This window comes from Neofelis nebulosa, chromosome 5, assembly GCF_028018385.1.
Source record: "Neofelis nebulosa isolate mNeoNeb1 chromosome 5, mNeoNeb1.pri, whole genome shotgun sequence".
Taxonomy (NCBI): domain Eukaryota; kingdom Metazoa; phylum Chordata; class Mammalia; order Carnivora; family Felidae; genus Neofelis; species Neofelis nebulosa.
Window position 1 is genome coordinate 91346825 of NC_080786.1, and position 26661 is coordinate 91373485.

Below are 26661 nucleotides of genomic sequence, written 5' to 3' on the forward strand. Positions count from 1 at the left end.
CTACAGTGAAACAGAAATAAACATGCTGGTTCTCTAAAAATGTGTGATAATCTTGAAGAGGCCATAAGGAATCTAGAAAAAGATGAACCAACTGCACCTGAGTTATTCAGTGTTATACTAGGTTGAGTCAAAAACTCCAACAGATAAAAAAAAAAAAAAGATGAATTTTCTGGAAATAAAACTGTTTCAGAACTTTTTAAGAAGTCCCCTCCACCAAAGGCAACCAAGTTAAACAGAACTTTCTGAATTTCTTTACTAAAATTGTAAACTTACTTGGAAGCTAACTTCAGTTTTCACAAGTTTAAATTACTTCTGTGCTCTAAAGCCATTTTCCCTGGAGAAGAGAAGTTTAACTTATGACGACATACAGTGTGCTTCAGAGTGTTTTTTAAATGATGAGGATTTTAGATATGGAGAGCTCACATGGTTAATTTATACATGCAAACACCCTGATTGACAAACATCTGGCTTACCAAATCAAGTCCATAGATACAAAGCAGGTAGATACTTTGGAGAGCTGGAAATGAATCCCTATAAATTTAGAAATGTGCTGTGCTCGTAAATAAAATTCTAAGTATTCTGTGCTCACTTTTTGATAGAATATGTATTCACTTTAGCTATTATGTAAAAAAGAAAGAAAGACCTAAAGACTCCAGGCAATTCAGATAAGTAGTAATGGAAAAGGAAACAATGAATGAAAAAATTTCCACTGTATCATAGAACAAAGAAACATACCATTGTTATTTTTAAATTTAATATAGGTAGTATCTGTTTAATTAGTCCTACTGTATTTACATTCTCCTTAAAAAAAAACCTCTTACATTTATGTTTCTTAAGAATATACAATAGTAGATCACATGATACTCTATTTGGAAAACCCAAAAGACTCCACCAAAAAAACTGCTAGAACTCATCCATGAATTCAGCAAAGTCGCAGGATATAAAATCAATGTACAGAAATAGGTTGCGTGTCTATACACCAATATTGAAACAGCATAAAGAGAAATCAAGGAATCTATCCTATTTACAATTGCACCAAAAATCATAAAATACTTAGCAATAAACCTAACCAAAGAGGTAAAAATCTATACACTGAAAGCTATAGAAAGCTTATGAAAGAAATTGAAGACACACAAAAAGGTGGAAAAACATTCCATGCTCATGGATGGGAAGAACAACTATTGTTAAAATGTCGATCCTACCCAAAGCAATCTATACATTTAATGCAATCTCTATCAAAATAACACCAGCATTCTTCACAGAGCTAGAACAAACAATCCTAAAATCTGTATGGAACCAGAAAAGATCCCGAATAGTCAAAGCAATCCTGAAAACAAAAACCAAAGCTGGAGGCACCACAATTCCAGACTTCATGCTGTATTACAAAGCTGTAATCATCAAGACAGTATGGTACTGGCAGAAAAATAGACACACAGATCAATGGAATAGAATAGAGATCCCAGAAATTGACTCACAAGCATATGGCCAACTAATCTTTGACAAAGCAGGAAAGAATATCCAATGGAAAAAAGATAGTCTCTTTAGCAAATGGTGTTGGAAAAATTGGACAGCAACATGCAGAAGAATGGACCACTTTCTTACACCATACACAAAAATAAACTCTAAATGGATGAAAAACCTGAATGTAAGACAAGAAGCCATCAAAATCCTAGAGGAAAAAACAGGCAACAACCTCTTTGACCTTGGCCACTTCTTACTTGACATGTCTCTGGAGACAAGAGAAACAAAAGGAAAAATGAACTATTGGGACCTCATCAAGATAAAAAGTTTCTGCACAGCGAAGGAAACAATCAGCAAAACTAAAAGGCAACTGACAGAATGGGAGAAGATATTTGCAAATGAAATATCAGATAAAGGGTTAGTATTCAAAATCTATAAAGAACTTATCAAACTCAACACCCAAAAAACAAATAATCCAGTGAAGAAATGGGCAAAAGACATGGACAGACACTTCCAAAGAAGACATCCAGATGGCTAACAGACACATGAAAAAATGCTCAACATCACCCATCATCAGGGAAATACAAATCAAAACCACAATGAGATACTACCGCATACCTGTCAGAATGGCTAAAATTAACAACTCAGGCAACAACTGATGTTGGTGAGGATGTGGAGAAGGAGGAAACCTTTTGCACTGCTGGTGGGAATGCAAACTGGAGCAGCCACTCTGGAAAACAGTATAGAGGTTCCTCAAAAGATTAGAAATAGAACTACCCTATGACCCAGCAATTGTACTACTAGGTATTTATCCAAAGGATATAGGGGTGCTGTTTTCAAGGGGCACATGTACCCCAATGTTTATAGCAGTGCTATCGACAATAGCCAAATTGTGGAAAGAGCCCAAATTACTCGGCGATAAAAAAGAATGAAGTCTTGCCATTTGCAACAATGTGGATGAAACTAGAGTGTGTTATTCTAAGTGAAATAAGTCAGAGAAAGATAAATATCATATGACTTCATTCATGTGGAATTTAAGATACAAAACAGATGAACATAAAGGAAGGGAAGCAAAAATAATATGAAAACAGGGAGGGACACAAACCATAAGAGACTCTTAAATACAGAGAACAAACTGAGAGTTGCCAGAGGGGTTTTGGTGGAGGAATGGGCTAAATGGGCAAGGGGCATTAAGGAGGACACTTGTTGGGATGAGCACTGGGTGATAAGTAAGTGATGAATCACTAAATTCTATATCTGAAAAAAAAAAACAAGTTCTTTTAAAAAAAGAGAATATACAATAATATAGCTGACAAAATTTAAATATGCAAGAAGTAGTTAAAAGAGTTAAAATAATTTCTTGCACCCAAGGACAGAAAAGAACATAAAAATATTATGTTAAAAAATATTGTTATATTTTTCTTACACATTTTATTTACTTAACTATCATTAGTCCTCCTATTATGAATTACCACTTTTGACTAGTCCTGTTGCTATTTTAAGTAATAGCATTTATGCAACAGAAAAGAAATATAACAGAATATATAATTTCAAGTAAATACCTATTTTTCATGTTTTTATGTTAAAGTGATAACATATGAGTATAATTATATTATTATTTATTTTCACACCTATAAGATTGAGAAAAAAAAAGCCAGACATTTTCAAATGGTAGCAAGGATATTTAGAAGAGAAACTTATATACTGCTTGTGAGTATAAATTGGTACAACCACTTTGTGAAATCATCTAGCAATATTTAGTGTATTAGTTTTCCATTTCTGTGTAACTAATTACCAGTAAAGCATTTTCACAGTTCCTGTGTCCCAGGAATCTAGGCTTAGCTGGTTTGCTGGCTCAGGGTCTCACAAAGCTGTAATCAAGGTATAAGTCAGGGTGTCTTCTCATCTGGAGGCTTGACTGGGGAAGAGTCACTTCTAAGCTCTCTAAGGTTGTTGGTAGAATTTATTTCTTCATGGTTGTAGGACTGAGGGCCCTGGCTGCTTTTGGGCTGTCAGCTGGAGGCACTTAGGTCCTAGAAGCCATTAGTAGATCCTTGCCACATGGCCCTCTCCTTAGGCAGTTCACAGCATGACAGCTCACTTCTTCAAGCCCCACAGGAGCATGTCAAGCCCCAGTTTGCTAAGATAGAGACTTATATAATGAAATGTAATCATGGGACTAACATCCAATTATCTTTGCCATATTCTATTGGATATTAAAATTAAGTCACATGTCCCACCCACACTTGATGGGTAGAGATTAATACGGCAACACCAGGGGGCAAAGATCAGGGGGCCATCTTAGACTTCTTCCTATCACAGTTAGTGAGGTTAAAGATGCAATATCCTAGGATCTAGCAGTTTCCCTACACACATGAAGATGTGTGCAAAAATTTTCATAGCAGCATTGTTTGTAAAAAAGAAAAACCCTATTGTTATACAATTTAAAAATGTCTCAAACTACAAAAAGATGAAGTCAGAGAGATATTCACTAATAAAACACATTGCGTGGTATGATAACATTTTTGTAAAAGTAACATTATATATATATATATATATATATATATATATATATATATATATGAATTTTGCTTCAGAAATGGCCTACTGTTGTCTAACAAATTCTCCCACCACTGAGAATCACTGGACAAAACACAAAAACATTAAGGCATGGAGGAGATACCATGGCAGTGAGAATTTATGGGTCCAAGATCTGTAAGAAAAGGGAAGCCACAAGAGGTGAGCCTGACATTTGCCATCACTTTTCCACCTGAGGTGATTGCTAATTCTGAAAGCAGTGGCTGAAAAACTGAGTGGAGCTTTTAGCTGTCTCATGGGGCTGAGGAAGCTGGGCCAAGGACAAAAGGCCCTCATCAGGAGTAAGGGTGAACTGGAAAGAAACTAGTTTTCACAAGGACTAAGTCCAGCTCTGAATAGTCTCAGTTCCTGATTGGAATGAATTGATCTCTCCTCAGTTTAACGATGGTGGGGTATACTTGCCCCCAAGTGTCTCCCTTACAACAACCTCCCTTTCCCCAATCCCCCTGCTCAAACTCAACTCACTCTAGAAGATACACCATTCACCAGTGGAGAATACTGATGTGGCAGGGAGAGATCCAGGACAAATGAACATTGCATAGCCTAGGATTCATGTAATGTAGTCCTCCCTTCCATACTTATAAATGAATTGAGCTACCAGACCTCTTTCACACTGCTTCTCTGCCAGTGTTTTAAATTGATCTGATAAAACATGTCACATGTGAGACTTTCTATTCTGTGACCTCTGCTTGGCTGGCTGGCTTCAGTCCTTTTTCTTTTGAAGGTACTGCTCAAAAAGAATTCCGTCAAATTTAACAGTAACAATTATTTGCCCAAATTTTCATTTGTGAGCTCTTGAGAGTGAAGCAACTATTTATGCTTCATTCAATTTCTTAAATTGTTTTTGATACTTCTCATACATTATCAGGCATAAGGGAGGGGGGGGGAAGGAATACCCAGAAGTTTCTTCACACGTGCTGCCTGTGAATGCCTTAGACATGAGGCACTGACTTAAATTTTTTTTTTTAATGTTTATTTATTTATTTATGAGAGAGAGCGAGCGAGCGAGCAGGGAAGGGGCAGAGAATGAGAAAGACACAATCTGAAGCAGGCTCCAGGTTCTGAGCTGTCAGACTCACCAACTGAACCGTCAGATCATGACCTGAGCCGAAGTTGGACGCTTATCGGACTGAGCCACCCAGACACCCCACGAGGCACTGACTTTTAACACTTGTAATACGCCCTCAGCCTTCATTCATTCCAAGGTTCGTTCAATAAACATGTGCTAGGTACCAACCATGTTAGAGGCTGGTTGTGGAAAGGTGAGGCAAGGATCCATCCGCCCTGGAAGAGCTACGAAGACAGGTTTGTAGACATACTTTTGCAATTCAAGCTAAGTACAGTCCTAAGGTCCCTACACCACGATTCTCCAACCTTTACCTTTGACTACTACCCTCCTCCTCAGCGAAACCTCCCAAATCCTCGACTCTTCATTGGTTCCCGCTAACCTCTAGGGCTTGCAGAGAAAGACGGCTGGAAGACTACGTCTCCCGGCAGCCTCTGCATCAGGGCAGCAGAGAGGAGTGCGCAGGCGCATGGGTCGGCCCCCGCGCGCAGGCGCACTGCGAACGCCCGCTGAGCAGGGTCTTGCTGCTGGGTGCGCGGCGGCGGAGAGCGAGGGCCTGGTGAGCACCGGCGCTGGCCGCCTGTTGGAGCTTGTGCGCGGGAGAGGAACGGCGGGCAGGCAAGCGAGCAAGCGGCTCACCCCAGCATCGGCACCGGGATCGGTTGCCTTGAGTCTGGTGAGTGCGGGGCCCCGCGGCCTCGGCCCCTCCCCCTCCCGCCGGCGGATCCGGTAGTCCTCGGCGGGACCCGGGAGAGGCCCCGGGGCGAGGGCGGGCGCCGGACGGGCTCGAGCTTGGGTTCCTGGGCCCGGGCGCTCTCGGCGCGTCCATGCGTCACGGCCCGGCGGTCCTAACGGCCGCGCGGCCGGCGGAGGGGAGGGTGGGGGTGGGGATCGCTGGTGTGATCGCCATCGGGAACGCCGGTCGAGGCGAGGCAGGGCGGGGCGGCGGCGGGGCTGGAAGCGGCGCCGGGGACTGCGGGGCGCCGAGGCAGCGGGGCTGAGAGGAGGCGAGCGCCGAGCCTGCGCCGCGGCCCCGTGCGAGCGGGGGGCGGGGGTGGGCAGCGCCGGGTGCTGGGATTTGAGGCAGGAGGGAGCAGGGGGCGCGGGTAGAAATCCCGTCTCGGGAATTCACAAGTTACAGCCCGTGCTGGAGCCGGTGGTTGGGAGCGGGGGGGGGGGGGGGGCGGGGGTGGAGACGGACGTCTGCAGTTTACAGATGTCATAACAACATGGGCCTGAAGCGGCTGACCGGGGTGTGGTAATTATAGGAATGACAGAACTTAGTCTGCACACAGCGTGTGTAACTGGTGATGCGAGGGAAACAGCGAAGTATTCGATGAAGCGCAAAATGGGAGGAGAAAAACTGAAGGATGACTGGAGTCAAGGAAGTCTTGAAGGAATGTTTTAGGTTTGAATGAAAGTATTTAATGTTTCACTTTTAAGGGAAAGATTTCAAAATCATTGATTTTTAAGGTTTAAATGCCAAGTAAACAAATTTGAAGTGCTTTTTTTCTAAAACATGCTAAAATCAATATTACTTTTTCATCCTTTTTTCCTTTAAGAAACGGTTCCTTCAAAACCCCTGTTTCTCAGCAGTAGATGAGTAAGTGATTTTACCCTCTTGTTGCTTCCAGGCTCATTCTTGACATTAACTTGTTCTTGTATTTGTAATATTTTGGAACGGATCCAGAAGTTATTTCCCCTTAAAGATTGTTAAGATGCAATTTTAACTTTTTGAAGGCAAATGATAGTGAAGTATATTGCATTTTCACTGAAATCATTTATTCTTGGGGGGGCCACTCTGTATACTTGATTATAAGATGGAGGATGTGCGAGAAGGAATGAACATTTGAACTCCTTTCCAGGTATTTTGCCGAGTACTTTAGGTATGGTAAAACATTTAATGCTTACAGTAACTCTGAAGTAGATGTTAATTTTTTGCATTCTACAGATAGAAGCTTTGAAAGTCAGAGAAGTTAAGTAACTTACTTAAGGTCATCTAGCTCTTTTCGGAAACAGCCTGAAAACCCAAGATCACTGCCATTTTAAGAATTATTTCTCCCCTCCTTACATACCTCTTGGTTGTATATGTGTGTGTTTTTCAAAAATTATTACTTAATGCATTCATTCAGTATATACTTAATGAGTGATTGTATGCCTTCAGACTAGGGATACAGACACCGCCAAAACGCTGTTACTACCCCCATGGAATTGATAGTGTGGAGGGGAAGACTGACATAGAGTGAATACAAATATTAACTGCTTGGCATTTTATCAGTCATTATAACTGAGCAGAAATTGTAATGTACTCTAGTAAATAGCAAGTTTAAATGGAATTAGACATGAGCCTTGAGGACAAGGTTTACAGTCTAGTAGAGAAACAAAACATATAAAAACCTAAAACCAAATGACAGAAGTAAACACCTCACCTGAAGTCAGTATACTTGCATTTTGTTACTTTAGGCCCTCTTCAGAGAACTATGATTTAATGTTATGGACATTGACTTTTATCTACGATTGGTACGTAAGAAAAGACAACATGAAAAAAATCTTCATTGCTTATTTATTTTTTGGGCCTTATGAGGTAGATACCTTAGAGACAAATTCTTTTTAAGAGCCCAGTGGTAGGCTTGTTTTTTTTTTTTTTTTAACAAATGACTGTTTTTATTAGATCATTTGTGTTTTGTAAGCCATCCTGTTCATCCTGTTGCTCTTCACACTTTGGCTATTGGGAGTGGGGTGGGAGTTCAGAGCTGTGTCCAACTTTTGTAATTTTCCTTAGCCTCAGCCATGTTATAAACTATATCAGATAGTTTGGAATTTCTCTCAGTTGTTTCCTGGACTATTTCTTTGTTCTTTGTTGCTCTCAATTTAGTTTCTACCTTTTCCCTTTCATTTGAGATTAGGGATTATAGCTTACTCTTCTTATCACCAGTGTTTTAACACAATGTTTGCTAAATTAGCAATTGTCTTGATTTATGATGTTTGTGTTTTGAAGTCTGTCAGATTGTTTTTAGAAATATGTATGAATACTTTGCATAAAATCAATTAAGATTTTGGGCCATGCAAATAAAGGTGACTGACCTAGTGATGAAGGTAATTCCCTATTACTCAAAGTCTTTGTTTTAAGATCGCTGTACTCTGCAGGTATTATGAATTCAGCCATAATAATGGAAGAAAACATTGGAAATGGTAAACAATTCAATTAGCTGATTGGGGCTGATTTCACTCCGCTCTTGCTGCAGTAAGCATGAGGTGGCCCCAGGCCAACGGGGGGGCCAGATAGGGCCTGCATTAGAAAATTTTGAGGCCCTGCAGTGAAAGAGCAGGGATGAAGACTGATGGAACGTGCAGTTCTGGTTTTTTTTTTTTTTTTTTTTTTTTTTTAAAGATGTTACAACCCCACCAAATACAGATCTAAGTGATAAAATGTTTCTGACCTAGTATAGTAGATTAATTGGGGGCAGTTCTTGAAAGCAGGCAATAATCCAGAATGTGGATAATGGGGATAATCTTCTTCACATAACAAGAATAATGCTGCCCTTCATATACAAAGATAAGTCTGCTTACTCATCGTGATTGATTTTCCAGCATGAGGAGGGATATTTGCTGAGTTGTCCATGAGTCTCTGTATTCTGACCAACAAGGCAGCTTGGGGTCAGAATGGGGGCTTGTAGCTAGGAAACAAAGACAAACAGGAGGGACTAACATCTATTGATGGATCAAGTACTACATTAATTGTTTTCACTTAATTATCCTTGCAAAACCACTTTGAAGAGGTGGTAACACGTATAGGGTGGTTAGGTAACTTGTCCTACTTCATGGAGTACATGATGGAGCTGGAATTCAAACAGGGCTATTTGTACTATGTTCACACCAACCATTGAAACTTGGTTTTTTCTTGGTTTGCAGTTCAGTCTTCCAAGCAGAATAAACTAGATTTAGTTGGTTTAGCATCATGAAATGATACTGTGAAGATCTACTTCACTAAAGGCTGAAGGAAGACTGTTCAAGTTCCTTCCTTTATTGCCATTAAAAAATACAATTTTTTAACTAGAATAATATGTGAAAAACAATTGTCCCCTGTCCTAGCCTCTGTACTGTTAGAGGCTACCTTTTTTTTTTTTTTAAGCTGTTTACTCTCATTTATTAATAAGTTGTTTCTATTGCTTTTTCATGATATAGCAATTTCAGGCATTATCTATGGACTTTCTTCCACACACACACCCTCTCCCTCCCAGTCTCTCAGTATAATTATCATAGTCCTTTATTAAGTCAATATTCAGAGTGTTTACAATAACTATGTAAATATTCACAACCGAACCATGTACTATTATGATGTCATTTCTTCTGTTAACCTATTTGTGTTTTTCCAGGAGTTAATACTTTTTTTTCTCTCTTTATTTCCTGAAATAGTTGTCTTAGAACTCTGTCTCTTTAATGCAATCTGGACTGGTTACTTTCTAGGCCTACTTGCCACCTGTTATCCTGGAACTTATCTTTACATCACTCTTAAAATTCTCTTTGCCTCTCTCCTGTTTTGGGTCTCGTGTTTCTCCTATTTTTTTAGCCTCCTGAGAAAGAGTACCTGGGAAGTAAAAACTTTCTGAGATTGTGCATAATTGAAATAGATCTCTAGTCTATCTTAACATTTCATCAGTAATTTGGCTGGGTATAAAATTGTAGGCTTAAAAAATTTGAAAGTCATAGCTTGTTGTTTTCTTGTGTTCCATTGCTGCTGTTGAAGTCCAAAACCATTCTGAATCTTCTTTGTTTGTATGTGATCTTCCCATGAACAAACTGAGCCACCCAGGCACCCCAGAATATTATTTTTAACCCCTGAAATTCCATGATAATATGCCTAGATAAGTTGTTTTGTTTTAATTTTTTTTTTAACGATTATTTATTTTTGAGACAGAGAGAGACAGAGCATGAACGGGGGAGGGGCAGAGAGAGAGGGAGACACAGAATCAGAAGCAGTCTCCAGGCTCTGAGCCATCAGCCCAGAGCCTGATGCGGGGTGAAATCGTGACCTGAGCCACCCAGGCGCCCCATTGTTTTTTTAATTTAAGGGCACTTCATGAAAGCTTATTAGCAAGAATGCTTCATGTCATTTAGTTCTGGAGAATTTTTTAAAATTATTTTCTGGACTTTAGGTAAAAATAGTTTTCAAGTTAATTATGCTTCCCAGTTCTTGACACACTATCAGCAAACCATACAAGATCCTTTAAGTTTTTCTTTGATTTCTGAGCCCTACTTCCCCATTACCGTTTTCAGTAGGCATTCACTGCATTGTGATTGATATATTCCTTGATTATATATGAATCATTGAATAATTGTGAAATATGTAGTGGTGTGTGTGTACGTATTTAGTTTATTATGTTATAGACCTTGTCCTGTTTCTTACTTTTTAAAATTCAGCATTGTTTTTAGAGACTTTTCTGTTTTGTTGTCTGTACATATAATTGTGTGTGATGTTATTCCATAATACACATCTGGCACATTTTATTTTTCTTTCCCACCTGAGTTGCCTTTCTGGCATCACAAATACACCATGGTAAATATACTCTTGTACATTATTGTGGACCTGTGTGAGAAGTTCTCTGGGATATACACACAAGAGTGGGATTCCTGGGTTATAGAACAGGAGAGCTAGTTTATGTGCCTAGTAGAAGTATAGGAAGGTTCTTGTTTGCCCACATCTTTGTCAGTATTGCTTTTATTCAACTTTGTAATATTTGCCAGCAATGGATATAAAATGGCATCTCACTATTTCAGTTTACATTCTCTGATTACTAATGAGTTTGAGCATCTTTTGGATCCGTTCAAGTTTTCCCTTTTGAAAATTGTCTATTTTGTCCTTTGTTTCTCTTTCCTTTGGGTTACTGTCTTTTTGGTTTGCAGAGGTTCCTTGTGGAGGTTAGATTTGAATGGTCTGTTCCTTTTAGGCTTGGAAAATACCTTCTCTAAGCCTGTCATCTTTCTTTAATTTTGCCTATAGTGTCTCTCATTGAATGGGTATTCTAAATTTGATGCCTTGTTTCTTTGATAATCTCTTCCTCATCAATTTTTTTTGTTCTCTCTTGGAATTTGTATTTGGGTATTGGAACTCTTAGGCTGTTCTTTTAATTTTCTTTTCCTTCTTATTTTCCGTTACTTAGTCTTTTTGTTCTGCTTCCTAAGAAATTTCCTCAGTATTATCTTCCAACCTTTCTATTGAGTTTTTAATTTCTATCCACATTTTAAGTTTCTTAGAGCTCATTCTTCCAGTATCTTAAATTTTTTTTTAATGTTTATTTAATTTTGAGAGTGAGAGCACAAGCAGGGTAGAGGCAGAGAGAGAGAGGGACAGAGGACCCAAAGGGTCTCCATACTAATAGCAGAGAGCCTGATGCAGGGCTCAATCTCACAAACTGTGAGATCATGACCTGAGCTGAAGTTGGATGCTTAACCGGTTGAGCCACCCAGGTGCTCCTGCTATAGTATCTTTATATTGATTCACAGACACTATAATCCTTCTGAAGATAATAGTTTTTAAGTTTCCTCCCTCCCACTCCCATTTGCTGTTTCTTTAAGTTCCTTTTTTTGTTTCTATTGTTGTCTTTTCTGTATAGAGGCTTTCCCCAGCCTTCATCTTACAGGGTTTGCCCATTCATATTTAAGAGTGAAGTGTCAAAAATGGAATTGAAAACTCTGTAGGTGTGGCATGTTGAAGGTGGCCATTTATGGGAGGAGGGGACACTCGTAGGTCCTTTCTCGTGGTCTCATCAGTTTCCCGGATCCAGAAAGAGAACTTCCAGCCTCTTGCCTGGAGGATATATATACCTGGCTGCTATGTTTTGAGAATTCATCTTAAAAAGTAGCTGGAGTTCTCACTGTTCATTGTGTTCATGTAATCCTGTTTTCTGTATGGCACCTGTACTTAGAGTCTCTTTAGTTTGGTTTCTGCAGAGCAATCCTCTCAAGAACTGTAGGGTTGGGGAAGGGATGATTGCTGGCTCTAAACAGTGGGGGAGGAAATCTGGTTGTGATGACTGTAGATTTTCAGCTAATCTTCTAGGTTTTAGTCCCATTCCTGTCTACCTTCAAAGATGCCTGTGAAGCCTCCTGCTTGCGGGCAGTGTGAATCAGCTTTTTTGGAGGTGTTTAGGCTTTAGAGTTCTCCACTTTGCTAATAAAATATCATTTGACCGTTTGTTTTACAGCTTCTAACAAGGTTTTGACATCTCATCTGTGATTCTGTCATTCCCGTGGTTCATTCCTTTAAAAAAATGTTAATTTTAGCATCGATTAATCTACCAGATTTACCACTTTATTTCTTTCTTTATATAAACTCTTTTTTTCTATTTGAGTATAGTTGACACACAATATTATATTATTTCCTAAACTCTTTATTTTCTGATCTGTTCATTCTTTCCACAACATTTGAGGGACTGCTGTATGCTCAGTGCTATGCTTAGTATACATTTAAAATTTTTTTAATTTAAAATTAAATTTTATTTACTTATTTATTTATTTAATGTTTATTTATTTTTGAGACAGAGAGAGACAGAGCATTAATGGGGGAGGGTCAGAGAGAGAGGGAGACACAGAATCTGAAGCAGGCTCCAGGCTCTGAGCTGTCAGCACACAGTCTGATGTGGGGCTCGAACTTGGGAATGGCACGATCATGACCTGAGCCAAAGTCGGAGGCTTAACCAACTGAGCCACCCAGGTGCCCCTAAATTTTATTTATTATTATTATTTTTAATGTTTATTTTTGAGAGAGACAGAGTGTGAGTGGGGGAGGGGCAGAGAGGGAGACCCAGAATCCAAAGCAGGCTCCAGGCTCTGGGCTGTCAGCACAGAGCCTGACACAGAGCTCAGACTTGTGAACTGTGAGATCTTGACCTGAGCCAAAGTTGGATGCTTAACTGACTGAGCCACCTGGCACCTCTAAAATTACATTTTAATTTTTTTTTTTTTTTAGCATTTATTCATTTTTGAGAGACAAAGAGTGAGGGAGGGGCAGAGAGTGCGAGTGAGACACAGAATCTGAACGAAGCAGGCTCCAGGCTCTAAGCTGTTAGCACACAGTCTGGTGTGGGGCTCAAACTTACAGACTGCGAGATCATGACCTGAGCTGAAGTGGGATGCTTGACTGACTGAGCCACCCAGGGGCCCCAAAAATTGATTTTTAAAAAGAAAATTTCTGAGGGGCGACTGGGTGGCTCGGTTGGTGGAGCCTGCAACCCGATCTCGGGGTTGTGGGATTGAGTCCCATGTTCAGTGTAGAGATTATACTTAAAAATAAAATCTTAAAAAAAATTATAATTTCTGATCTTTAGTTGTTAATATGTTTTGGGAAGAAAGGTACATCCTATATGTGCTGCTTCTTAATTTGAAATGTGAAAACCCTCATAAGTGCACATGTGATAGATATATTACAGAACTAATAAATTCAGTAATGAATATGAATTGGATTAAGGCAAGTTTGTAAAGTTTTTTTTTTAACATGAAGGAACTCTACACCAATTTTTGGGAAAGATTTATCTAAAAAAATCCAGCTACAAATAAATAAGGGAAGAGGTAGTTTTTCTTAAAGATCTAAAGTATTCGATCAGAACTTTGATGAAATAACAGAACATTGAGATGATAAAATTCTAGCCAAAAGTAAAGAAATTTCAGTGTTTTAGGTAGGCTAGGAAGCTTCACTGTAGTAAATACATGCTTTCAGCTCTAGTTTTTGAAAGTTTTTTTATTGTATAAATAGCACAGTTGCTTACTGTAGAAAATTTGGAAGATATAGAAAAATATTAATTTGCTCCTAAAGTATTTGTATTCCACTTTAAAAATATAGAAAATAAGTTGGGTTTTTGTTTCTCAGCATCCAGATTTTTCATACGTTATTGGCCAGATTTTTCCCATGTTAGTATTGTTTTTCTCATTTCTCAGAATATTATTATCATTTCCATAACCAAGCCCTCAGTTTGGAAGTTTTAGGTTTACAATTTTTCATTGTAACAATCACAGTGCAGTGAACAGTCTTACACATACTGCTAATTTTATTTCATTTGGGTGTATTCCAAAAGTAGAATTACTGAATCTTATGGTATGGATTTCTAAAAATCCTTAGTAAATATTTTCCTTTAAATGTTTGGATATTGAGAATGTCTTTGGTGAACATTGCAAGTTGGGAATCTGTAGATACTGGAAGGTGAAGTCAGAATTCAGGGTCAAAAGTTATAGTCAACTTCTCAGTGGAAGAAAATTTGAAGCTGGGACATGAGAGAAAATAGAGATTTCTATTTAGATTAATGGGGTTAGAGCTAGAAGATGGAACCAGAGATGAGCACCTATGAATTATGTCTACAGCATTGACTTTTCACAGTAGTGGCTTAGGGCTGTGTTTTCCAGGCTTTGCCCCCCCCGAACACTAGAATGTTGTCACTAAAATAAAGGAACTCTTTGAATCACTTTACAGGAAAAAAAATGAGTAGAATATTTTCAATTTTATTTTTCTTCTCTAATTTTTATTAAAATATTTTAAAGGGGCCTGCTACCACTTGATTAGAAGTTGGTAAGAAAGGAGTAGTATTTACAAATGAACTGAAAGGTTTTTTATACTTAATTCATTTATGCTTAAATTTATAAATCCATAACTTATTTTGTAATCATATTTTGTGGTTTTGGGTTTTTTTTTTATATTAAAAGCATGTCATGTTTTCTAATTAAATTATACTTAGTTTATATAATTAACTATATTAGTAATTTATGGTGTTTCACAAAGAATATTGTGAATGTTAAATATTTAGAGCTTTTAGTGTGTTGGGATTTACTGACTGGGTGGATTGACTCAGAACACTAAATATATATCATCTTGAATATAATAAAATATAAAAAGATGTACAGTCAGTATGTTGGGTAGGCATTGGTATAGGATGAAAAGAATATTGAGTGAATCAAGGTCAAGGGATCTTGTAGGACAAAGAAGTTCAAATTTGATCTGAGATATGCCAGAGACTCACTCTGGGTCCTTAAGCATTGAGGTAATACAGCGGAAAAGGTGTTGAGATTAATCAGAGAGCTGTGTGAAGGATGAATTGAAGAACAGCGGAGTCCCAAGGTTAAGGAAGGGTGGGTTAGAGTTTTTTCAGTTATGTGGATATTAGGATGACAAGGACCTGGACCAGACTGGTGGCAGTGAGAATGGACAGGGGTAGATAAAATCAAACACTTGGGATAGAATAGTAAGGAAAATTTGATAATTAACTAAATGGACATGAAGGAAAAGGTGGAAGATTTCATTTTGGAAGAGTAGAGTGCATTCTGTTTTACCACCAGTTTTGCATCTGGTTTTTAATTTTGTTGCTTTCTTGGCTTTATTTCCTTAGAAACCATGGAAAACTAGGCACGATGGCTTTAATTTTTAAGGCTCCTGGTTCCTGAGAGAGTATTTTGAAAAATTATTGACAGTAACTTAGGTTTTTTAAATTAATTGTGTAGGTGATAATACACTAAAAATAATTGCTTAGGGTTAGCAAAATTGTTCATACTATTACTTTGTTATTCCTTTTATAATCCTGTATAGATTTTGTTTCATTTCTTTGTTACCAAAGTTCCTTTCAATCCAATGTAAGCTTACGTTTCAACTGTATTTTGCATTGTTTTCCAGTAAAGCTTTTGCTTCACTATAATGTTTTTCAGTTGCAGATGCATATCAGAATTTACTTGGAAATCTTTAAAGGAAAAAACTAAACACCAGAGACCTAGTATGTGCTTCAGACTTATTAATCAAATTCTTTGGAAGTACAGCTGAGGTGCCTGTTTTTCAAAAAGCTCTCCCACATGGCAGATATAATCCCCTCTTTTCTCCATAAGGAGGGCGAACCAACCAATCTCAGTTATCAGTAGGGATGTAGAAATATTTAAGATTTTTTATTTTAATATATACTTTTTTTAAGAGTAGTTTTAGGTTCATAACAAAATTGAATGGAAAGTAGAGTTCCCATGTATCCCACTACCTTCCCCACCATCAACATTCGCATTAGAGTGGTACATTTGTTGTAATGAAACTAACACTGATACATGATTATCCAAAGTCCATAGTTTACATTAAGTTTGCATTCATTCTTTGTGTTGTACATTCTTTGGAGTTTTGACAAATATATCGTTACTGGCATCCATATAATCCAGTAAAGTATCATACATAATAGTTTCACTGCCCTAAAAATCCTTTCTGCTCTGCTGTTCGTTTCTTCCACCCTGCAAACCTTTGGCAACCACTTATCTTTTAACTGTTTACATAGTTTTGCCTGTTGTAGAACGTCATTTAATTGGAACCATACCCATGTGTTTTTTCAAAATTCTCAATGTGGCAGATATATCTCTGTACCCCACAAAAAGGAGGAGAGGAAGATATTATATTAAATAATCTCATTTATGTATAGTGGCATATAAATTTTTCTTTTATGTTTTTTTTAATGTTTGTTTATTTTTGAGAGAGGGAGGGAGGGACAGCGGGGGAGGGGCAGAGGAAGAGGGAGACACAAAATCTGAAGCAGACTTCAGACTCTGAGCTGTTGGCACAGAGTCCGACCTAGTGCTCTAACCCACAAACTGCAAGATCATGACCTGAGCTGAAGTCTGATGCTTAACCAACTGAGCTACCCAGGCGCCCCATATGGGTTTTTTTTTGTTTGTTTGTTTCTTTAATTGAAGTTGTAGTTGATACAATGTTATATTACATTCAAATATACAACATAGTGATTCCACAACTCTATACCTATGCAATACTCACCACAAGTGTAGCTACTATATGTCACCATACGACATTGTTACAGTACTGTTAACTATATTCCCTAGTGTCTTCTTTCCCTTCCTTCCATCCCTGTGACTTATTCCATAACGGGAATTCTGTATCTCCCACTCCCCTTCATCTCTTTTACCCATCCTCCCACTCCTCCATCCCCTCTGGGAAACCACGTTTGTATTTATGGGTTGGTTTTGCTTTTTGTTTTGTTTTTTAGATTCTACATATAAGTGAAATCATAGGGTATTTGTCTTTGAGTTATTTCACTTAGCATAATCTCTAGGTCCGTCCATCTTGTTGCAAGTGGCAAGATCTCTCTCTCTCTCTCTCTCTCTCTCTCTCTCTTTTTGGTTGGCTGAGTAACATTCCACTGTGTATACATACACCACGTCTTTATCCATTGGTTTATTGTCTATCAGTGGACACTTACTTAGCTTCCTTTCATACCTTGGCTGTTGTAAACAATGTTGCAGTGAACGTAGGGTTGCACATATCTTTTGGAATGAGTGTTTTCGTTTTCTTTGGGTAAATACCCAGTTGTGGAATTACTGGATCATTAAATGTTTATTATTTTTGAGAGAGAGAGAGACAGTACAAGCGGGGGAGGGGCAGAGAGAGAGAGGGAGACATAGAATCCGAAGCAGGCTCCAGGCTCTGAACTGTTAGCACAGAGCCTGATGTGAGACTCAAACCCACAGACCACAAGATCATGACCTGAGCCAAAGTCAGATGCTCAACTGACTGAGCCACCCAGGCGCCCCAAAATGGTGTGAAAATTTTAAAGAAAATATTAACATAGAGTTTAAAAGGGTGATACACCATGACCAAGTGTGTGTATTCCAAGAAGCAATCATTCAGTATTAAGAAATCTATTAATATCTCACCATACTTAATAGGTCGAGATAGATAAACTTGACCATTTTAATAACTGCCAAAAAAGTCATAAAAATTCAACACACATTTCAAGTTTTAGAAACAAGTAAAATAGATATGAATGGGTGGTAGGTACTTAGATGTCATTTTTTAAGATATCTCAAAACCATACTGCAACACAGCTGGAGCTAATAGATTGCTGGTAGGAATGCATGATGGTATAGCCACTTTGGAAAACAGTTTGACAATCTTCTGAAGTTAAACATACTCTTATCATATGACCCAGCAGTGTCCTTCCTAGTTTTTTACCCAAGAAAAATGACAATATTTGTTCACACAAAAACCATATGTGAATATTTATAGTAGCTTATTCATAATTACCAAAAACTGCGAACAACCCAAATGTCTATCAGTTGGCAAATAGATCAAATGTGGAATACAGTGGAATATAATTCAGCAATAAAAGGAATGAATTATTGATAGATGCAACAAAATTGATGAATCTCAAATTAGTTAATACTGACTGAAAGAAGCCACATTCAAAAGGCTACATACATACTGGGTGGTTCCAGTCATTTTACATTCTGGAAAATGCAAAACTATAAGGATAGAAAATAAATCATTGAGTGCCTTGGGTTGAGAAGGGAGTGGATTTACTAGAAAGAGACCTGACAGAACTTCTTGCAGTAAAGGAAATGTTCTCTCTTTGTGTTTACTTAAATGTTAAGTTTTACTGAATGTAAATTATAAATTATACCTCAGTAAACCTGGATTTTTAAAACATGTTTATTTTGAGAGGGATAGAGGGGTAGAGAGCATGCATGCATGTGTGAGAGCCATCCAGGAGCAGAGAGGGAGGGAGGGAGAGAATCCCAAACAGGCTCTGTGCTCTTAGTGCAGATCCAATGCAGGGCTGGATCCCATGAACCGTGAGATCATGACCTGAGCTGAAACCAAGAATCAGATGCTTAACCAGCTGAGCCATCCTGGTATCTTGTAAATAAATATTTAATTCTTCACCAAGAAGACAGTATTGTAAAGATGTTGAGTTTCTTTAACTTACAGTTAGAATGTTATCTGAATATCCAATGACTTTTTTTTTTTTTTTTCAACATTTTTTATTTATTTTTGGGACAGAGAGAGACAGAGCATGAACGGGGGAGGGGCAGAGAGAGAGGGAGACACAGAATCGGAAACAGGCTCCAGGCTCCGAGCCATCAGCCCAGAGCCTGACGCGGGGCTCGAACTCACGGACCGCGAGATCGTGACCTGGCTGAAGTCGGACGCTTAACCGACTGCGCCACCCAGGCGCCCCCCAATGACTTTTTTTAAAGAAAGAAAAGATTGGACTAAGAGTTAATTACTTTTTTGGCCTGGGAACTTCTTTACGTTCTTATTGAGGACTCCAAAGAACTTTTGTTGATGTTATTGTTTTATATCTGTTAATATTTATTATATTAGAAATCAAAACAAATTTTATGTAAAGTGTTTTTTAATGTTTACTTATTTATTTTGAGAGAGAGAGAGAGAGAGAGAGAGAGAGGAAGGGGCAGAGAGAGAGAAGAAGAGTATCCCAAGCAGGCTCTGCGCCATCAGCTCATAGCTCCATATGGGGCCTGACCTCATGAACCGTGAGATCGTGACCCGAGTTGAAACCAAGAGTTGGATGCTTAACTGACTAAGCCAATCAGGTGCCCCGAATGAAATATTTGGAACACAGAAATACACAGTACACATTCTATTAAGCGTCAGAGTAATGATGTCATCACGTCATAAAGCTTCTGAAAAACTTATGAGTGAAAGTGAAAAATAGCATAGGTAGTATCTTAGTAATATTATGAAAATAGTTCTCATGAAAAGCATTTTTTCACATATGGTATTGTCAAATACGGAAAAGTTTGAACCAGTTTTGAGTTTAATGATGGTGGTGGGCAACTTCCTCATACATGCTGGTGTACATTGGTTCAGCATTTTAGAGAGTACTTTGATTCTCAGAATTTTAAATGCACGTGCTTTAGACCTTTAGGTTACACTGTTTAGAATTCATTAATGGATATAACTGAATGTGTGCAAATACATGAAGGAGAATATTGGTTAAAGCATTATTTGTGATAAGAAATTTGTGATAAGAGACAAACCTAATTGTCGTTAATGTTTAGTGTCTAGTTATTGTATAAAAATTACTTTATTAAAAATAATTTATAGGCATTGAAATGGAAAGTTGTCCAGAGTTGAAGCAGAAGTGCAGAACTGAGTGTATAATTTCCCCATCCATGTACAATAAAAACCAGAAGGATATGTGTATACTTGTATAACCAGTTTTTGAAAGGATATGCAGAGAACCTGATGGTGGTTACCTTTAAGAGGAAGTACATTTCCATTTTTCTGTTTATGCCCTTTCGTAGTGTTCATTTTTTTAAAAATGTGAGCTATTTATTTATTTAAAATTTATTTATTTTGAGAGAGAGAGAGAGAGCATGTGTGCGTGCACAAGTTGGGGAGGGGCAGAGAGAGAGAATCCCAAGCAGGCTCTGTGCTGGCATTGCAGGAGCCTGCTTGTGCACTGCCAGCACATAGCCTGAAGTGAGGCTTAAACTTACAAACTGTGAGATCATGACCTGAGCTGAAATCAAGAGTCGGATACCCAACCAATTGAGCTGCCCCAAGCCTTTTTATAATTTGAAAGGCACAAGTGCACTGTAAGGATGATAGAAATTATTAGTTTGAGTGTTGAAATCATTTGTGAGTTCTCAGATGCCACCATTTAACAGGAAAAGAAAGAAAAAACAGGTGCTGGCATTTCTCATGTCTGTTTACTTTTGCAGAGCAGTTGCTCTAATCAAATAGGACTTCTTGATATTCTTCATCAGTTGTACTTTCTAACATCTGTGCCTTTTTCTTTGTACTCTTCTCTGTTTTGTGTGTCTTTCTCTTTTAACTTCAACTGCTGAAATCCTATCTATCCTTTACAGCCTAACTGAAACACCATCTTCTCTATGAAGCTATCCCTCATCACTTTAGTCAGAAGAGATCTTTTTTTGAACCTTTGGAACTATTTATAGCCATTTCTTCATTACACAAATATCAGGTGTGAGCTATATATGGGCCAGACAGCGGGAGTATGCTTTCATCTTTTTTCTCTTCACCTTATAAGGTAATATCCCCATTGTGCACATAAGGAAACCGAGGCTCACAGAAGTTTAGTATTTTTTCTACGTCATACTAAGAAGTAAATTTGAAAAGAGAGCTTCAAGGCCAGCCCTCTTCTCTGGACTTGCTTCTTAAGTCACTTTAATAAACAGAAGTAAGTGAATAGTAGTTTTGTATGAATATTCCTTCCCTGTTAGATTTTTTTTTATATTAAAAAAATGTTTGCAATAATTTGAAAATTTCAAGAAGTGTATAAAAATCTCCTTTTTACCCTTCATCCACATTCCACATTTTATCTTTTACTCCATTTGTTTTATCATTTATTCTTTTTTTCTGTATATGTGCGTGTGTGTGTATTCCTGACATTGCTTTTCCTAAATTATGTGCCCTTCCAGCTCCATGTTGAGTGTAGGCTTCCAGTTATTGAAGTCTAATTGGCTTTTGGTATTGTTAAACTTTATCCAGGTCTTGCCCTGTTACTATAGACTTTCTCCTTTCTCTGACCTAAAACTTCTGATTCTTACAATGCTATATTGTGATATTTCAGAGCCAAAATGCTGTTTGCTTCAGGAATCCAGCTTTTTTCTCTAGATCATTTGTCAGCACCATTAAATGATTCCTTCAGGATTATTTGCAAATTCTCATCTGCATTGCCCCCGCCTTTCAGTCTAGTAAAACTCAGTCTGACAAATGCCACTGGGTATATGTATCAGTCTGCTTAGACTGCTGTAAAAAATACCACAGATTGGGTAGCTTAAACAACAGAAATTCATTTTATCCCAGTTCTGGAGGCCAGAAGTCCAAGATCAAGGTGCCAACAGGGTTGGTTTCTGGTGGAACTTCTCTTCCTGACTTGCAAATGACCACCTTCTTGCTGTGTCCTCACGTGGCCTTATTTGTGGGCACATAGGGGGTTAGAATGGGAGAAGAGATTTCTGGTGTGTTTCTTCCTCTTTTTTTTTTTTAAGTTTATTTATTTTGAGAGAGAGTATGAGCAGGGAAGGGGCAGAGAGCGAGGGAGAGAGAGAGAATCCCAAGCAGGCACTGCACTAGGACCTAAGTCAGCACAGGGAACCCAGTGTGGGACTCAAACCCACGAACCGTGAGATAATGACCTGACCTGAAATGACCTGAAATCAAGAGTTGGATGCGTAACCCACTGAGGCACCCAGTGCCTCTTTTCCTCTTCTTATAAGGACACTTTTCACCCTCTCTTCCTCTTTTTATAAGGACACTAGTCCTACTGGATTAGGGTTCCACACTTATGGCATCTTAATTAGCCTTAATTATCTTCTTAAAGGTCCTATTTCCAAATATAGTCATATCGGAAGTTAGGGCTTCAATATATATAGTTGGTGAGGGTGGAGGAGTACAGTTCAGTCCATAACAGTAGAGCATCAGGTTTATAATCGGGAACATAGGTTCATATCCTTGCTGTATCTTGTATTATGTAACCCTGGCCAAGTCACCTCTTTTAGCCTCCTGAGTCCTTAACTGTAAAGGATGAGAATAATAATTTCTTGCCTCATGTGTTTGTTAAGAGATTCAGGTAAAATAGATGATGCAACACAGTGCATTATAAATCAAATGATTCTGAATTCAGGTGTGCAATAAAATCATCTTAAAAGGAACTCTTCTGTGAATTCCAGTCTGACTGCACAAGGAGCTCTACAGACCCACTCCCTAGTAAAAGTGGGAAAAACTTTAAAAACAGCTGTTTAAAGCTTCTGGAAATGGCCCTAGGCTTCCATTTGGGGGAAGGTTTTCTTCTTGGGAGGAGCAGGACATCAGGATTTCTCTTCCCACCCCCAGGTGCCTGATGCTGATGCTAAGTTTTGGTATATGTGGTGGAGAGGTAGTTCTGGTGCCACCCACCCTCCTACCTACCTGGACAAAATACTCAGCGCCTGTAGGGGTTATCACTCAGAGAAGCATGCTATTGTCTGTACTCCCAACTTGAGAGCCCTAGTTCAGAGATTTGGTTGGGTGGTTAGGGAGAAAAGCGGGTCATAAAATAGCTCCTCATCTCTTCTTCAGGGAATTAATTTACAAGGGAGCACTGATAAGAAGAATAGCTGACTTCTCAGCAGAAACAATGGAGGAGAGAGGCAGTGTAATAATACATTTTAAGTACTCAAAGACAAATACAGTCAACCAAAAATCCTATATATCCAGCAAAGCTATCTTTTTAAAATGAAAGCGAAATGAAGATTTTCCCCAGATAAACAGGAACTGAGAGAGCTTATTACTTACAGACCACCTTGCAAGAATGCTAAAGGAAGCTTTTTATCCTGAAAGCAAGTAATCTCAAGAGAGTAATTTGAATCCATATGAAGAGTACCAGTAAAGGTAATTATGTAGCTTTAAAAGAGAATATAAGGACATATTTTTTCTCCTTTTTTCTTAAAACTGATTCTTGGGCTTATAAGGTATGGAAATGTAGTATATTTGTAGCATATCTGTCAATAGCACAGAGGAAGTGAGTGGAGGCAAAGCTATGTCAAGCTAAGGAAATGAATATAGGTGATAAATAATTATTACAGTGCATTATTAGGTTTGTAACATTAAATATATCTATAACAATAATACCATCAAATGGAGGAAAAGGCAGTAGAACTATATAGCATAGCATTTCTACATCTTACTGGAATTAAGCGAGTAATAAATCTGAAGCTAGTATAAGTCTGAAGTTAAAATGTTATATGGTAAGCATTTGAGCAGCCACTAGGGGGAAAAACTAAAAATACAGTGAAAAAGTCATTGAAGAAATTTTAGTGCTTCATTAGAAAATTTTCACCTAATGCAAAAGAAAGCAGTCAAAGTAATAAAGGAACAAAAAAGACATGAGACACATAGAAAATGAAAAAGCAGTTGTAAATAAACTGTAAGTAATAACATTAAACATGAATTGATTAAATTGTGTAATAAAAAAGGCAGAGATTTTCAGAGTATTCCATCTATATGTTCTCTACAACAGATGTACTTTAAGTTTAAAGATACAAATACATTTAAAGTATAAGGATGGAAAAGATCTGTTATGCAAACAGCAATAACAAGAACACTGGAGTGGCTATTATAATATCTGAAAAAATAGACTAAAGCAAAACGTGTTACCAGAGGTAACTAGTAAGTAGGTTACTAGAGGTAACTAGGCATCTGAAGTGAACGTGGGACATTTTCTTTTTTTTTTTTTATTTTTTTTATTTTTTTATTTTTTTTTAAATTTTTTTTTTTTCAACGTTTTTTATTTTTATTTTTGGGACAGAGAGAGACAGAGCATGAACGGGGGAGGGGCAGAGAGAGGGAGACACAGAATCGGAAACATGCTCCAGGCTCCGAGCCATCAGCCCAGAGCCCGACGCGGGGCTCGAACTCACAGACCGCGAGATCGTGACCTGGCTGAAGTCGGACGCTTAACCGACTGCGCCACCCAGGCGCCCCACCGTGGGACATTTTCAAGGATAGATCATATACTAGGCCACAAAACAAATCTTAATACATTTAAAAGGATTGAAATAAAAAAGGTGGTCCTCTGACCACAGTGGAAAGAAATTAGAAATCACTAACAGAAATTTGGGGAACTCACAAATATGTGGAAATTAACATACTCATAAATAACCAGTAGGTCAAAGTAGAAATGAAAAGAGAAATCAGAAAATACTTTGAAAAAAATGAAAATGAAGTTACTACCTAAGAAAACAGTGCTTGGGGCGCCTGGGTGGCTCAGTCGGTTGGGCGTCCGATTTCCGCTCAGGTCATGATCTCGCGGTTCGTGAGTTCAAGCCCCGCGTCAGGCTCTGGGCTGATGGCTCAGAGCCTGGAGCCTGCTTCCGATTCTGTGTCTCCCTCTCTCTCTGCCCCTCCCCCATTCATGCTCTGTCTCTCTCTGTCTCAAAAATAAATAAAATGTTAAAAAAAAAAAATTAAAAAAAAAAAAAAAGAAAACAGTGCTTACAGGGAAACTTCTAGTGATAAATGCTTATATTAAGAAAGAAGAAAGATCTCAAATCAGTAACCTTCCATCTTCAGTCACTGGAAAAAAGAGCAGCCCAAAACAAGCAGAAGGAGAGAAATAATAAAGATGAGAGTAGAAATTAATGAACTAGAAAATAGAAAAATGGTAGAGAAGATTAAGGTAACCAAAAACTGGTTTCTTGAAAAGATTGACAAAATTGGCAAACCTTTAGCCAGACTGACCTAGAGAAAAAGGACTTAAATTAGTAGAATCAGAAATTACTGGGATTGCAAAAATGGAAAGGATTATAAAGGAATACTATGGACAATTGTATACCAATAAATTACATAGCTTAGATAAAATGGACAAATTTTTAGAAAGACAATTGCTGAAACATTTATATGGACACACTGAATAGTAGACCTATAGCAAGTGATGAGATTGAATTAATCATAAAGGTACCCACAAAGAAAAGCCCAGGCCCAAATGGTTTTACTGCTGGATTTTGCCAAACATTTAAAGAACAATTCTAACTCTTCCTAAAAATTGAGAGGGGTAATACTTCCCAACTTGTTTTATGAAGCTGGTATTACCCTGATACCATAGACATTATGAGATAACTATAGACCACTATCTCTTACGAAGATAAACACAAAAATCCTCCAAATACTACCAAACCTAATTCACCAGCGTATAAAAAGAATTTTATGCCACAACCAAGTGGCATTTATCCCAGAAATGCAAGGTTGGTGTAAAGTTCACAAACCAATTACTGTAATGTATCAGTAAACAAAACAAAAAACAAAAGTCACATTGTCATCACCAAAGACATAGAGTTTTTGACAAAATCCAACACTCTTTAATTGATAAAAACATTAAAAAAAAAAAAGAATAGAAGGGAACTTTCTCAACATGAATAAAGACACCTATGAAAAATTCAAAGATAATGTCATACTTAATGTTGAAAAACTGAATGCTTTTCCCCTAAGATCAGGAATAAGACAAGAGTGTCTGCTTTCTCCATTTATATTTAACATTGTGTTAGAGTATCTAACTATGGTACTTATGAAAAAAAAATACACAAAGTCATCAAGATTGGAAAGAAAGAAAGAAAACTGTCCCTGGCGGGTGACATGCTCTGGTATGTAAAAAATCTTAAGGAATCCACTAAAAAAATATTAGCGCTGATGCACAAGTTCAGCAAAGTTGCAGAATACGAAGTCAGTATACAAAAAAATCAATTGTATTTCTATAGACTTACCATGAACAATCTAAAAGTGAAATTAAGAAAAAAATTCATTTGTAATAGCATCAAAAAAATTAAAACAGGAATAAATTTAACAAAAGAAATGTACAACACTGAAAACTACAAAATATTGTTGAAAGATTCTAAAGAAGCTCTGAGTAAATAGAAAAACATCCTGTCTGTGGTTTGGAAGATTTAACATCAAGATGGCAATACTCCCCACATTGACCTGCAGATTCAGTATAGTCCATATCAAAATCCCAGCTCAGTTCTTTGTAGAAATTGATAAATTGCTCACTCCTAAAATTCACACGGAATTGCAAGGTGTCTAGAAGAGCCAAAACAATCTTGAAAAAGAATAAAATAGGAGGACTTATACTTCCTGATTTCAAAACTTAACAAAAATGGTACTCAAGATTATGTGGAATCAGCATAAGGGTATATACATACAGATCAATGGAATAGAGTTGAATAAAACCATATAGATATGGTCAATTTGATTTTCAACAAGGGTGTCAAGA

At 37.8% G+C, this 26661-nt stretch overlaps 1 protein-coding gene and 1 long non-coding RNA gene across 4 annotated transcripts in view; both read left to right on the forward strand.

The window, feature by feature from the left end:
• The first annotated feature begins 5609 nt into the window (after positions 1-5609).
• KPNA1 (karyopherin subunit alpha 1) overlaps positions 5610-26661 on the forward strand; it is a 72930-nt gene continuing 51878 nt past the window's right edge. Inside the window, exons 1-2 of one of the 3 annotated variants that reach the window (XM_058731190.1) lie at positions 5610-5801; positions 20944-21093. Coding sequence is in view for 1 of the 3 variants with exons in the window: in XM_058731188.1 (XP_058587171.1) it covers positions 23270-23288 (19 nt within the window). In the remaining 2 variants the exon portion in view is untranslated. Of the gene's footprint in view, positions 5802-20943; positions 21094-22726; positions 23289-26661 lie in introns of those variants that run through there. The other 2 variants (XM_058731189.1, XM_058731188.1) reach the window with 2 other exon arrangements.
• On the forward strand, positions 24389-25987 carry LOC131512462 (uncharacterized). The gene is made up of 2 exons (XR_009262142.1): positions 24389-24640; positions 24888-25987. It is a non-coding gene; the product is annotated as an uncharacterized LOC131512462 (long non-coding RNA).